The following is a 14,171-nucleotide window of genomic DNA, read 5'->3' as shown; positions in this document are numbered from 1 at the left end:
GTTATATATTGTTTTCATTTGTTTTCATTATATTTATAATATATAAAATTATTTTATACGTATTATTACTGTTATTATTTTCTAGATGTTACTCAATAGTTTTTAACTATATGAGTGACTCCTAGCCTTATCTAAATTTTTAAATTTATTATTATAAGTTTTACATATTTTATGCCTAAATAGTTGTTAAATGTTTGCTAAAAATGAATGCAGCTTACTTACATTATATAAATTGATATCTAAATATATTGCAGCTAGAAAACAATATATAGTTCCATAGATTGTTCATTTGGAAGTTAGTTATAAACAAAAAAAATGTTAGTTAGAAACAAAAAAAGAAGTTAGAAAGCACTTTTGATAATAAATCATTATAAGCATAGTACTATAGTAATTTAAAAAGCAATAAAAATATCTTTACTTGGAGTCTAATTCCAAACAAAATCTCCTTTTTAAATTTTTCTGTATATCCTAATTTTTCTTTATATTTTCATTATTAATCTAAGCATATAATAGTAATTTAGTAGTCGTAATTTTTTTTTTTTAATTCTTAACAAATTGCACAATAGAAATAATGACTTATAAATTGACAGAAAAAAAAAGAGGATAACAATAGAATATTTATAGTGTGCCTGATTCAGATGTTTTTGCAGCAAATTTCAAAATCAGGTGGACATATTATAAAGATACTTTATTTTGAAAGTAAGTTTTAATATTATAAGTTTTGAAATAAGTTTTTCAAAGCATTAAAAAAAATTTTATTCTACCAATTAATGCATTAAACCTGATTTTTTTTTTTTTTTACAGTCTTTTTCTGTCTGGAGATATGCCAGAAATATTGCAGTACCTTATGGCTAAAGGAAATGCTATTTTATGGTCTAGCAAAGGAGCAACAAATTGTAAGGTACAAAAGTTGTATTTAATTGTGAGCGATTTATTTTAAATTTATTAACTAACCTTTCAATTTTATTACAGGACCCTCCCACTTTTTTGTGTAGTGGTCGATGTCCTTCTGATGTATCAAAAAGTGGATTTAATATTAATTGGGGAAAAACAGATCTTGAAAAGATTTACTTATACTCTGATTCTACAGAAAGTAAAGATAAGCTTGAAGTTGTTACTCCTCAGGTATTTTATTTTGTCAACTTATCTTTACTTTTCTTAAATTTTTTTTTGTTTTATAACATCAATTTTTTATATTTATTAAGGACGAAAGTGATTCCACTTCAACAGCATCAGGTTTCACATTTTCTTTGTTTTTGTAAATTTGGGTTTATCATTATTAAACAGTTTTTAATAACTAATTTTCCTTTTAGGGCAAGACATGGAAGCTGAAGATTATATTGAAAAAGATTTAAATCAATCGGTATATTCAGATGAAGAATACGATGAAGGACTTGTGGATATTAGTTACTATAGAAACAAAGTGATGTGGGTAGTTCTTGATGAAATTGTTGAAGAACGTGACAAATTGTTTGGTAATTATTTTTAAAAAAATTATTTTTTTAATAATTTTTCCTTTAATAAACAAAATTTATTTTCTTTAGTTGATGAAGAAGCTGCTATACGAACAATGTTAGCTTTAGAAGAGGCACGTAATGATTATATAACTGGAGAAATGAAGGTAAAGTCAGTGGGTGCAGAAGAAAATAATACTTTAATGGAACAAGAGGAATCTAAGAATGTTAAGAATGTTGTAGCTGCAGCTAATTCATTGGTGGATTCAGCAATAGCAACAAATTCATTAGTTGAGAGCGAAACAGTATCTTGTCCTTCATCAAGCTTAACAACTGCTGGTTCAGCTGCACGAGATATGCTTACAAATGCTGGTGCAGCTGCACGAGACATTTTAAGAAGAGAAAACAAATCAAAAATGGTCCCAATTAAAACGCCAACACATATTTTGAAACTTCCTTCTCTATATATTGCAAAAGAAGTTAAAAAGCCAGCTTTCACTGCTGCTGATTTTCCTGTTTCTAGTGATGGAGCTTGCCCTTATTGCAAATCAACAAATGTTGTTTACATTATTATTCAAGATGATGATCTTAAGGAAGAAGAACTTCCACCTCTTTTAACAAAACTTCTCAGAGAGGAAAATGCTAAAAAAGTAAAAAAAGGTTTGCAGCATTGTATTTATCTGTTGCTTTTTTTAATTTTAAGTTTTCTTTTTTTTTAGCTTCAACAGCACAATGCCATCAACATATCATTATTTGGTTGACTCATTTTTATCAAGATTTTTTTTATCAGTCGCCTTGATTTATGGATTTTGACAAAATGGATGTTGACTTCTTTTTTTAAAATATTTATCTTGTTTTGAAAAAAGAGAAAAAAAATTTAATACCAAACATTTTTTATTTTTATAACAAGATGTTCTAGCATGTGTGTATATATATATATATATATATATATATATATATATATATATATATATATATATATATATATATATATATATATATATATATATATAGAGAGAGAGAGAGAGAGAGAGAGAGAGATATTTATATATATATATATATTTATATATATATATATATATATATATATATATATATATATATTTATATATATAGATAAAGATAAATATGCAGAATTTATAGAAAAATCAGTTACAATCCTTTTTTTAATACAACTATTTTCACTAAAAATAGTGATACCTTAACAAATGTACCCAATTGTAAGTAGTGATTACGTACAAATGTATAAATATATATATAAAATATAGTATAACATATTGAGGGCCTAAAATATGGAATAGTTTTAAAAATAACCACATCAATATGGTGAAAACAGTAAATTCATTTAAGTTTTATATAAAAAAAAATTTGAAATCAAATGACAGCTTTGAAACGTAACATATACACTATCGTTTTTTTAATATACACTATCGTTTTTTAACCTATTTTTTTGATATATTCAAAGGACTTTATTCCTTTTTTATTGTCTTTTTTTTTTTTTTTTACGGAGTTTTGTTATTTTTTAAAGATTTTAACAAAGTTTAAATGTAAATGTATATATATATATATAGAGAAAGAGAGAGAGAGAGAGAGAGAGAGAGAGAGAGAGAGAGAGAGAGAGAGAGAGAGAGAGAGAGAGAGAGAGAGAGAGAGAGAGATATATATATATATATATATATATATATATATATATATATATATATATATATGTATATATATATATATATATATATATATATATATATATATATATATATAGATAGATAGATAGATAGATATAGATAAAGTTAAATATGCAGAATTTATAGAAGAATCAGTTACAATCCTTTTTTTAATACAACAATTTTCACTAAAAATAGTGATACCTTAACAAATGTACCCAATCATAAGTAGTGATTACGTACAAATGTACTCCATTGCAAGTAGTGATTGCATACAAATGTACTCAATTGTAAGTAGTGATTGCATAAAAATGTACTCAATTGTAAATAGTGATTACATACAAATAAAAAAGTACAAACATTTTAGTCATAAGACTGTTTTTAGAATTAATAAGAAAAAAAAATTGTTTCTTATAAAGCTACACTCAGGTGTCACATAAAAGTTGAATTAGTTTTTTTTTTTTCCCCAGATAAAGCATGATAAAGGTTTAGTTTAAATTTAGTAAAATTTAAATTTAGTTTAATTTAAAATTTTTGTTTAATTCTAAAGACCTAAAACAATGATTGGAATCAGATTTTTTTTTTAATCTAATGTATTGACCATTGACATTATGATATGAATGACAAGGTTACACTTAGAATGATTATTAAGATAAACAATTCACATATAAATGAAATATGTTATGTATTCACATATAAATGAAATATGTTATCATGTATTCACATATAAATGAAATATGCTATCATGTATTCACATATAAATGAAATATGTTATGTATTCACATATAAAATTTTGGTTTTGTTTTGTTTAGAATTTTTCATGATTTTTTTTTTATTTTGTTAAAGATAAACAAGATGCAATAAAATAAAAATTATATTGTTTTTAATTTTCTTAAGTGTAAAAATTAAGTTTTTACATTTACAAAAATTAGTAAATGGGAAAAAAATATTTAATAAGTTTTCCAAAAAAATAATTTTTTTTTAAACTTTTATATGTCCTAGCCATACAAAAGAAGTTTTTTAATACATTCTAGATATTACATAGTGTTTTGTTTTTGTTTTAAGGAGAATATGATTTACCTTCATTTCAATGTAAACAGTGTACATATGGCTTTAATTTGGATTGGTCAATGTCAAGCCTAGAGACTATATTTCTTAAAAAAGATGATAAAAAACAAATCAAACGAAAGGCAAATATCTATGAGCAGCAAACTGCTTCTTATTATGCAAGGTTAGTTATTTAATGCATGTTTTATATACACAATATACTAAATATCATTTTATGCTTTAAATTTATAAAATATTAAATTAATTTTAGTTACTTTGGTTACCAACAACCATGTTACATTCCTAATCAATGGATGGGTTACATTCCTCATAATCAACCAGTCAACCCTTATGCATATGGATCTTATGGACCTTATGGATCTTATGGATATTATTCTCAAAATTCTAATTTGCAGGTAAAATATAGAATATACAATTTTTTTTTTAATAAAATTTTCTCCTGACAAAATGACAAGTAATCACTATTTAAGTTTAAAGTTAACAGAAAGCCAAAAAAATAGTTAAAGAACTAAAAAATGGTTGACAGATAAACTTAAAATATTGTGAATAGAATAGAGTTTTAAAAGAGTGCCTAAAGTTGTATTGCGGCTTAATAACTATTGACATTGACCTACTTGTACATATTATCTTGACCACTGCCACAACTGATATATTTACTAAAATTTACTGAAGCGTCACTGACTGGATGCTAATATATGTCTAAGTTGGAATATTTAGATACATTAACAAACACATTAATACGGGAGATATTTGAAAGTATTTCAAAAATTTTGAAGTGGTCTCAAACTTTTGGTCAAGACTGTATTTATATGTGTGTATACATACATACATACATACATACATACATACATACATACATACATACATACATACATACATACATGCATACATACATGCATACATACATACGTGTGTGTGTATATATATATATATATATATATATATATATAGAGAGAGAGAGAGAGAGAGAGAGATACATATATATAAATATATGAATATATATATATATATATATATATATGCGGTAGTGGTGTAATGGTATATATATATTATATGCGGTAGTGGTAGAGCGCTCGCTTCATAAGCGAGAGGTACTGAGTTCGATCCCCACCACGTCCCTGGTAGTACTGCGCTCAACTTGTTTCTCTGCGCAGCGGCCTTGTTCGTCAAGTTTTGTGTTTCGGAGTTATAGAGTTGAGAGAGGGTTATAACCACAATTAAGTAGCCTCCTCGTCTGTAGTGGCTTTTTGGGCCTTGGGGAGGTGAATTAACAAAAAAAAAGTGTGTATATATATATATATGTATATGTATGTATGTATGTATCTATATATATATATATGAATATATATATATATATATATATATATATATATATATATATATATATATATATATATATATATATATATATATATAATATATATATAGAACAATTTTCAAAAATACTCTTTAAGAAAACATTCCCATGTGATCTACTTTATTCTCTCTTTATATATCTTAAACTATTTTTATGTATTTTTACCTTGTAAACACATTTACAGAGGGTGTTTAATAAAATAATAATAATAATAATGAACAACATCAATTCCTGTCACACATAATATATAATTTATTATAAATTATATAATTTACACATAGAATATATAATTTATAATTGCTCTGTTCTTTTAAGAACATTAAGCACTCTATTTTATAGAATACATTTTAAAATTGTTTAAATATATATGTGTGTGTATATATGTGTGTGTGTGTGTATATATATATGTCAGATCTTGTTAAAAAGCGTTATGCAGCTCGCATTTTGCTTGCAAAAAGGTGATTTGCCTTTGCGTTTAGCAGATTTGCGTTACGCAAAAACTTATATCTTTTAGAATATTTAAATTATCTTTTGATATTGTTTGACGTTTATTCAGAAGAAATAATAGTTAAAGAAAATAAAGTGTTTTAAGTTTTATCTTAAGGAATTAAATATATAAATTCCTTTTAAATATTAAAATTTTTTTTTGTCATAATAGTTTAAAAAATGCACGATTTATTTTGATGTAAATATTATATTAATAAGATATTTTGTTTATTGTCAATTCAATAACGTAAAGTTTTAATGATGTTCGTTTAATTTAAAAATAAACTATGATCACAAATATGTTATCGGTAACTGATGAAACTTTTTATTGTTTAAAAACACTATTAAAAAGTGTTCACAAAATAAATAAGAAAAAATTTATTAACATTTAATAAGATAACCAAAAACCAACTGTAAAATTATAAGAAAATTAACAAATATTATGTTACGTTTTATGAAATAGATATTTTTTCAAAAGAAAATTTAGTTCATATTTGAAAAAAAATGATAAAAATGATTTTTCAAATAAGAACTAAGATTTTATTTGTAGCTTTTGTTATAGTGAGAAAAAAAGTATAGTAAGAGAGAAAAAAACTGTCTGTATGATTTTTAACGCATTAATAAAATAACTTTAATTACAATGCAGTACTTAAAAAATACGCTAGTGATGAATATAACTTCTATTTGCTGAGTTGAGTTACTTTGAAATGCGTTACGTGTTTTCGTTACACAGCAAAATCTTGTAAAAGGCCTGATATGTATATATATATATATATATATATATATATATATATATATATATATATATAAATGTTTATATGTGCGTGTGTGTGTGTATTTATATATATCTTATACTGCTGATTTAGGTGAGCAGTGTGACATCTTACTAATATAGCCTGCTGCCAAGGGCTTCAGTACATACATCGACTGACAAATAGCTTGACTCGCAGCAGAGTGCTGCTACATTGACTGAGGGTTTGGCATGGGGCAGCAATCTTTTCATTCATTATTCTTCGTTTTTCTTCTTTTTCAAAAAAAGCTGTATCGATTAAGATAATCAAAAAAAGTGAACAAATGCTTATATAAATACGCTATAGTATATATATATATATGTATATATATACTGAAATGTATATATATATATATACATATATATATATATATATATATATATATATATATATATATATATATATATATATATATATATATATATATATATATTTTCTGTGTATATTTACTTTTTATTTTGTTGAACACTCTCCTTATGGAATGTGTCAATGATGTTTGCGTAATGTTGACCTACTACTTTGTAGTTTAAACACTTTGCCTGACACAACATCTTTTAAAATGTTTTTAATCAGTTTTCTTGTTTTATTACTAAGATTCGGTCCCTTAAAAATCAGAACATTTCTGATGAGTCCTAAAGTACGAAACAATATTGTCTAATGTTGGATATATACATATCACAGTTTGAAAATTTAAATTTTTTTTCTGGCTAAATATCCCAAAATTGTTCTTATCAGGGTTGGTTCTATATGCATTAGGGACACCAAACAATAAATTTTGAAATCCTGGATTAACATCTAAGGGAGATATTTAACTTTGTATTTTTTTAATTTTTTCAATAATTTACAAATATTTGTAGCAAAAAAGATTGTTTTTTACCATACAATTGCTACACAACCACTTTCCCAGACAATTGTTTCAGAATATTCACTTTAAACAATCATTAATGATTGCTACAAAAACAATTCCTTTAAGGTAAATACTTGTAATACTCTCTTAAAACAATCATTAATGATTGCAAGACTATATCCTTGGAGACAAATTCAGCACAATGAATTGGTACATAAAAGAAAAAAAAAGCTGTAGCAATAATCTATCGATAGTCGATACAAAAAACTACAAACAATAAATTATCGATAGTCAATACAAAAAACTACAAACAGTTTAACATTATATAAATAATTGTAATATATTTAGTATATAAGCGTAATAATATATTTAATATATTAGCGTAAATAAAAGTTACAAATATTAACATGAATATCTATTTTTTAATATAAAAATCAATGTATAGGTATTAAAGTCATTGTTATTTTGTGTTACTTTTAAAAAAGTATATAAATGCCTACATTTTTCAAGACCATAATGATTGCAGAAAGGCAGTGTGTGTTATTTGCATGAAGAAAAGTGAGAAATTTCAGAACATTTTATTTCTGAGATTCATCACTTAATTTCATCAAATGTGAGTTTCCAGGATCAAAGAATACTACTTGGAATTTGTAATACATGTCGTTGCAACCTGAAAAGGGCAAGGCAACTCTGTAGTTTTGATTCCATTGTTGTGAAGCCATTGATAAGACTTACAACATGTTGTGATTGCATCATTTCTCAAATGGCAAAGGTGAGAGGCAAACAATCCATTTAAAATTGATATGTGAAGTAACTGATTTAGTTTTCTTTTTAAAGGAACATCTGCAACTTAGTCACTCTTTCAAGAACTTTGATAACAAAATGTATGGTGTATATTTAGCATAGTACTGGACTTTCAAACAATAGAATAATAAAAGTTGGATCTGTTCTAAACCAAATTAGTCCAGTTTGCTTTCTTAAGCCCAATTTTTTAGCAAAAACTAGCATCGACATTCTGAAGGATTTTTTCATTGCCACCGATGTTAAATTGCCAGATTCTAATGAGATTTGTGACATTGTTTATTGTATCAACTTAAAAACCACCTAAAGGAAAATATCATACTTTCAAAAGATTTCATGAGCTCTAATGTGAAATTTCATGAGCTCTAACATTGTGAAATTAGGCGTTGATGGTGGAGTATTCTTTTTCAAAGCTAGCTTGATTCTAATTTCTGAGCAGCAAACAGAACCACAAAGTTCAGTAAAAAAGTCGATTAAGTTGGCTTCAAGTGAAAACATTAAAAGCACAGGTGTCAAAAAGCAACTGGTTATAGTAATTATTAAATAGAATTATCTGGATGTGACAAAACTCTTTCGAATCTTTGCCAGGCTTGATGTTTGAATGGAGTGCCTCTGTTGCTTTCTCACTGGAAATTCCTACCACAATTCATAAAACACTGTTTTATAAATTGTGGTGCATTATAAATTGATTATGGTGAAGAATGCCTGGACTTTTGGGGTGACAGGAACAGTCAATTTTAGATAGTCTTAAACTCTGAAATTTTTTTCTTTAAGTCTGGAAAGAGTGAGCATCCAAAACAAGTATTAACAACTTGGAGAAACAAGTGTAAAACATGGCAGATAGATGATGCTTCAGGTGCCTTATCAGCCGCAGTAACCTGCTTCAGGGTGATAATTTTTTTCAGCAACTTGCCATTGTTTGCAATGCAATTATTGCCATTGAAGTGACCACCATGGTATGGCTGTGATGGTATATGTATTGAAGTCAACCATTCTTTGGTTTTCAATAGCTTATTACTTGGTTTTCCAAGTGCTTAATAAGATAGTTGACAATGCCAAGAAGCAAATAAAGTTTCATTGGAGGAATAGCTTCCAGGATTAGCTATTCATTTGTGAATCAAAGTATTGGTGGATAAACACCATTCTTGAATTCTTTTGATTTTGTTAGATCAGCTCCAGATGAAAAAAATTTTTAATGTTGCTCTCTGATTGTTCTAAATGTTCTAAGTTGGCCACAGTTGGTCAAATTTATTGACTCTATGTTGTACCAGTGGCATGGATGCTTGCTACTGTGAGTTGAATTCCAAAGACAATATTTGCAAGCTTCATATTACATGACAGAATTAATTTGTCAATTAAATCAATGTCATTAATTTGCGTTAGGTCTAAAATCAGTTTGATATTGCCAAATATTTTGGGCGTTTACAAAACAAACTACAATTATCACATTTGAGAAAATTGTAATTTGTGATAATTAAATTTGAAATTAAATGTCATGAATAACCATTTTACATATTTATTGCATTTTTTTTATTATTATCAATTTATTTTATTATAGCAATAAGATAAAATGTATATTAAAATTATTTGAGCTAACTTAGTCTTTACAATTCCAAAACTAAATATTTGATTGAAAGTGAGAAAATTCGGTAATTTCGAAGCTAAATATCTCCCTTGGATGATAATCCAAGATTTTAAGGTTTTGGTGTCCCCAATGTATTTAAAATCAACCCTCAAAAGGGATATTTAGTTGGCAAAAAAAAGTCAATTTTCAAACTGCTATTTATATATATATATATATATATATATATATATATATATATATATATATATATATATATATATATATATATATATATATATATATATGTATATATATATATATATGTATATATATATATATATATATATATATATATATATATATATATATATATATATATATATATATATATATATGTATATATATAGCAGTTTGAGAATTGACTTTTTGCCGATTAAATATCCCTTTTGAGGGTTGATTTTATATACATTGGGGACACCAAAACAGAAAACTTTATATGAGCTTTTTTGTTCTCAGACTCTAAGCGTTGCAAAATTTTTCCAAAACATAATTGTCATAAGTATAAACATCTCAAACATCAAAAAATTTGTTTCGTATCTGTTGTTGCAGTTTAGAAAATGATGATAATGATTTTTTTTTTTTTAGGAAACTTATGTTGGTAATGTTTCAAACGTAAGTAATACGATTTCTAGTAATGCAGCAGATACAAAAGTTGTTGGAAATTCTATAGTTGAAAAAATCGAAGTTTCATCCAATCATAAGGAAATAAATGAAGAAGATATTCTGACTGAAGTAAAAGAGCCATCTGATAATAAAGCTGCTTGCGAAAATGAAGATTTATCTTTACAGATAGATAATCATAAATCTATGTCTAAAACAATAGAAAATGATTCTTTAAAGCTAGATCAAATGACTCAATTAATTGATGCAAAGAATACTAAAGTTAATAAATTAGTTATAAAAAATGTTGAATTTGATATTAGTGATTTAAATAATGGTGAACTTAAGACTAGCGATCTAATCAACGGTGAATTTAAAACAAATGATCTAAATGTTAACCAAAACAGTAAAGATCTCGAGAATCCTCTAAACTCAAATAGCCTAATTCTTTCAAAATTTGAAAAAGATTATACTGTTTCTACTACAAATGAAATACTCGAAAATGATTCTTCTGTAACGCCAAAATCCAATCATGGTGCAAATATTTATTTTTCAAAAGATTTGATAAAACCGGAATTTTTAACGAATGCATCGAGTATAAACGTCATCGATGACTGTAATAAGTGTTCCCTAGAAAATGAAATATCTATCGATAAAACGGTTTCTTCCAACTCTGATATATATCTTGAAGATTTTGGTAAATCTTATGAAAATGATCTTAATGAAATTAATCATTCTTTAAAAGTTGAAAACAAAAAATCCTTTAACGAGGTTGGTATAAATGTCTGTAATGATGTCAAAAATGAAGACAAAAATAAAATATTTGGTACGTCTAATGACAAGAAATTAAAAAAAAATAAAGGTACGACTAAACGAGTGACTAGAAGTAGTTTGCTTTCAGTACCCAAAAAAAAAAAAAGTTTAGATTTGGAGTTGTCGGAAACAAACGATAAGGTTTGTGAAGGTAATGCTAACTCTTTGAGTATGATGACATCAACAGATAAAAAGCTAAAAGATTTGGCTGTGGATACAAATAATTTCAACTCTGCGCTTTTAAGTCAACAAGTGTTAAAAAACACGGATAGTCATTACGATTCAGACATTTCAAAAAATGCTGATGTTGAATTCATTGATTCCGCAAATGAAATTAAAGTTGAAACAATTTCAAATACAAAATCTAAAAGTGTAAGAGGGCGTAAGAGAGGAAGAGGTAGAAGAAAATCAAAACTATAAAATGTAAAAGTTTAATGTCATGTAAAAAATGTGAAGGTGTTGATGACGTAAAAAGGAAATGAGAGAAAATCTAATATTTTGAGATTAAGAATAGAAAATGTAAATAGGATAAAATTTTGAAATCTCAATTCATTAGAAGGTGTAAAAGAGCATATTGCTGATGAAATTAAAGAGAGCATATTGTTAATGATCGTATAAGATGTTTTCGAATTAAAATTTTAATTATCAACCTTTCGTAATTTTATGAGTATCATAATATGATCCTGAAGTGAAACCAGATTCATAAAGAGATGGTCGTTATTCATGTGGTAGGTAGACTACTCGAAGCTTGTTTTATTTTTGGAATTCATTTGCCCCAAATGTTTCTCCTCTATTTGGTTCAATTATATTTGAATAAATAATTTAATAAGTAAAATAGAAATTTTTTTAAACTTGCTTTTGTTACTGCTGTATTGTTTTCTTTTGTATTGTTATTTTGATATAATTTAACAATATCAATTTTGTATTGGTTATTATTGGCTACAATTAAAACATTCGTCACTATTAATACCATAAAGCCCAAAAATTTCTAATAATTGGTAAGATTTATTATTGAAGATTAAATTAAAATAAACAATACTTAGGGATCGTCCATAAATTACGCAACGCTAAATATATTTAAAAAACAGAATTCGGAGATCTCAAGCTTTTACTTTTTTTTAGATTTTCAGATATAGATTTTCATAGATTTATTTTCAGATATAGATTTTCATAGACATAGATTTTCATTAAATTTAATGCGCTATTTTGATTTTTGATTTAACTTAAGGCTCTGCGAGGAAAAACTTTTGACTTTTTTTGTCTTGTTTATTGGTGAAATTTAGCATTGCGTAATTTATGGACGATCCCTTATCGCTTTACGTTTATTTATTGCAAAAAATTTTGTCTTGCCTTTTAGTAAATGGTTAAAAGCAGCGAGTTCCTGCGATGAAACTACGCGATAATTTTTCAACGATAAGCCAAGTTGCTACAATAGCACATAGCATACAATAGCACATTACACTAAATATTAACAGACATGTTTTCAGAAAAGTTAGTCATAGCAACCTAACTTTTCATCAGTAATACTCTTTGGCAATAAAACCCTCTTAAGTAACACCGCTTGGCTGGGAAGGAATCTTACTCTAAACTTTGCCCGGTAACCATTTGGGAAGAAATCTTACTCTAAACTTTGCCCGGTAACCATTTGTAAATTATAGAAACAACTAAGGTGACCAACGTCCTCTTATTTACCTCTATGTATTTACGAGTATTACGAGAGCTACATATGTACAAAAGCAACAAAAAGTAAAAGCAAATGTAATTAGATGTATATGAAAAAAAATACCAAGTTTTAGATTTATAAAAAAAAATTTAAGACTTAAAAAGAGTTATACAACTTAATAAAATTTGTAATAATGAAGTGACTAATATTAAAGCTATAGTAGTAGTATAGTAGTAATTCTAAAAAAAATACAGTTTTGATAATTTTTAATAAATATGTATTTTACTATTAATGCTTGAAGAGCACTTTGTCAAAACAAAAACTCCAAATATCTAAAAGAGCGACTGATTCGGTGTGAACTTTGTAATAGTAAATCTGCTAGTTTGAACTTATGCCAATGTTTGCAAATTCTTTGGGCGCACTTATGAAATTTGCACTTATTCAGCTTCCCGACCAAAATCAATTTAAGAAACGAAAGAGTATATCCAAAAAAAGATACCGTAAACCGGGGCTTACCGTATCTTTTACTTTGAACGTTTTTAAGATATTTTTACTTGCTCTTCCTTCACTATTGACAATATTTGAAATTTAACAAAATAAATATAGGGGCTAAGATTGGCTCTTACATAATTCAAAACCAAAACAATATTTAAATAAAAGGATTTTGTATAATATTAATTTAAATAGTCATTCAAAGTTACCCCACAAATGGGGTAACTTTGAATGCGTTTTTTTATAAAAGTAAAACCTATTCAAAAACGCACTGTTTTGTTTTCATATTTAATAAAAAAAACTGTCTAGTTTCACACAAATTTACTTTTGCTAAAATAAAATAATATTATTTTAAAACAAACACCCATTTAGTATATTATTTTAATGGGTAAGTTTTAAGTGGACTAACTTAAAAAAAGTATCATTTACATCAGTTTTACTGACAGACAATGCAAGTGGAACATCTTTACATTTTGCAAAAAAAAAAAAAACTTTTAAAAAGGGCAAAAGTAAT

At 26.1% G+C, this 14,171-nt stretch overlaps 1 protein-coding gene across 1 annotated transcript in view; it reads left to right on the top strand.

The window, feature by feature from the left end:
* Window positions 1–12,420, top strand: part of LOC101239060 (uncharacterized) — a 40,856-nt gene extending 28,436 nt beyond the window's left edge. Inside the window, exons 5-12 of the mRNA XM_065805276.1 lie at window positions 805–901; window positions 973–1,125; window positions 1,206–1,236; window positions 1,314–1,475; window positions 1,545–2,114; window positions 4,181–4,346; window positions 4,434–4,578; window positions 10,675–12,420. Coding sequence (XP_065661348.1) covers window positions 805–901; window positions 973–1,125; window positions 1,206–1,236; window positions 1,314–1,475; window positions 1,545–2,114; window positions 4,181–4,346; window positions 4,434–4,578; window positions 10,675–11,922 — 2,572 coding nt within the window. The 3' untranslated portion in view covers window positions 11,923–12,420. The remainder of the gene's footprint in view (window positions 1–804; window positions 902–972; window positions 1,126–1,205; window positions 1,237–1,313; window positions 1,476–1,544; window positions 2,115–4,180; window positions 4,347–4,433; window positions 4,579–10,674) is intronic.
* The last annotated feature ends 1,751 nt before the right edge of the window (window positions 12,421–14,171 follow it).

The sequence above is a fragment of the Hydra vulgaris genome, chromosome 09 (assembly GCF_038396675.1).
Source record: "Hydra vulgaris chromosome 09, alternate assembly HydraT2T_AEP".
Lineage (NCBI taxonomy): Eukaryota > Metazoa > Cnidaria > Hydrozoa > Anthoathecata > Hydridae > Hydra > Hydra vulgaris.
Note: the sequence above shows the minus strand (reverse complement) of the source record. Positions and strands in the feature narration are given on the sequence as shown.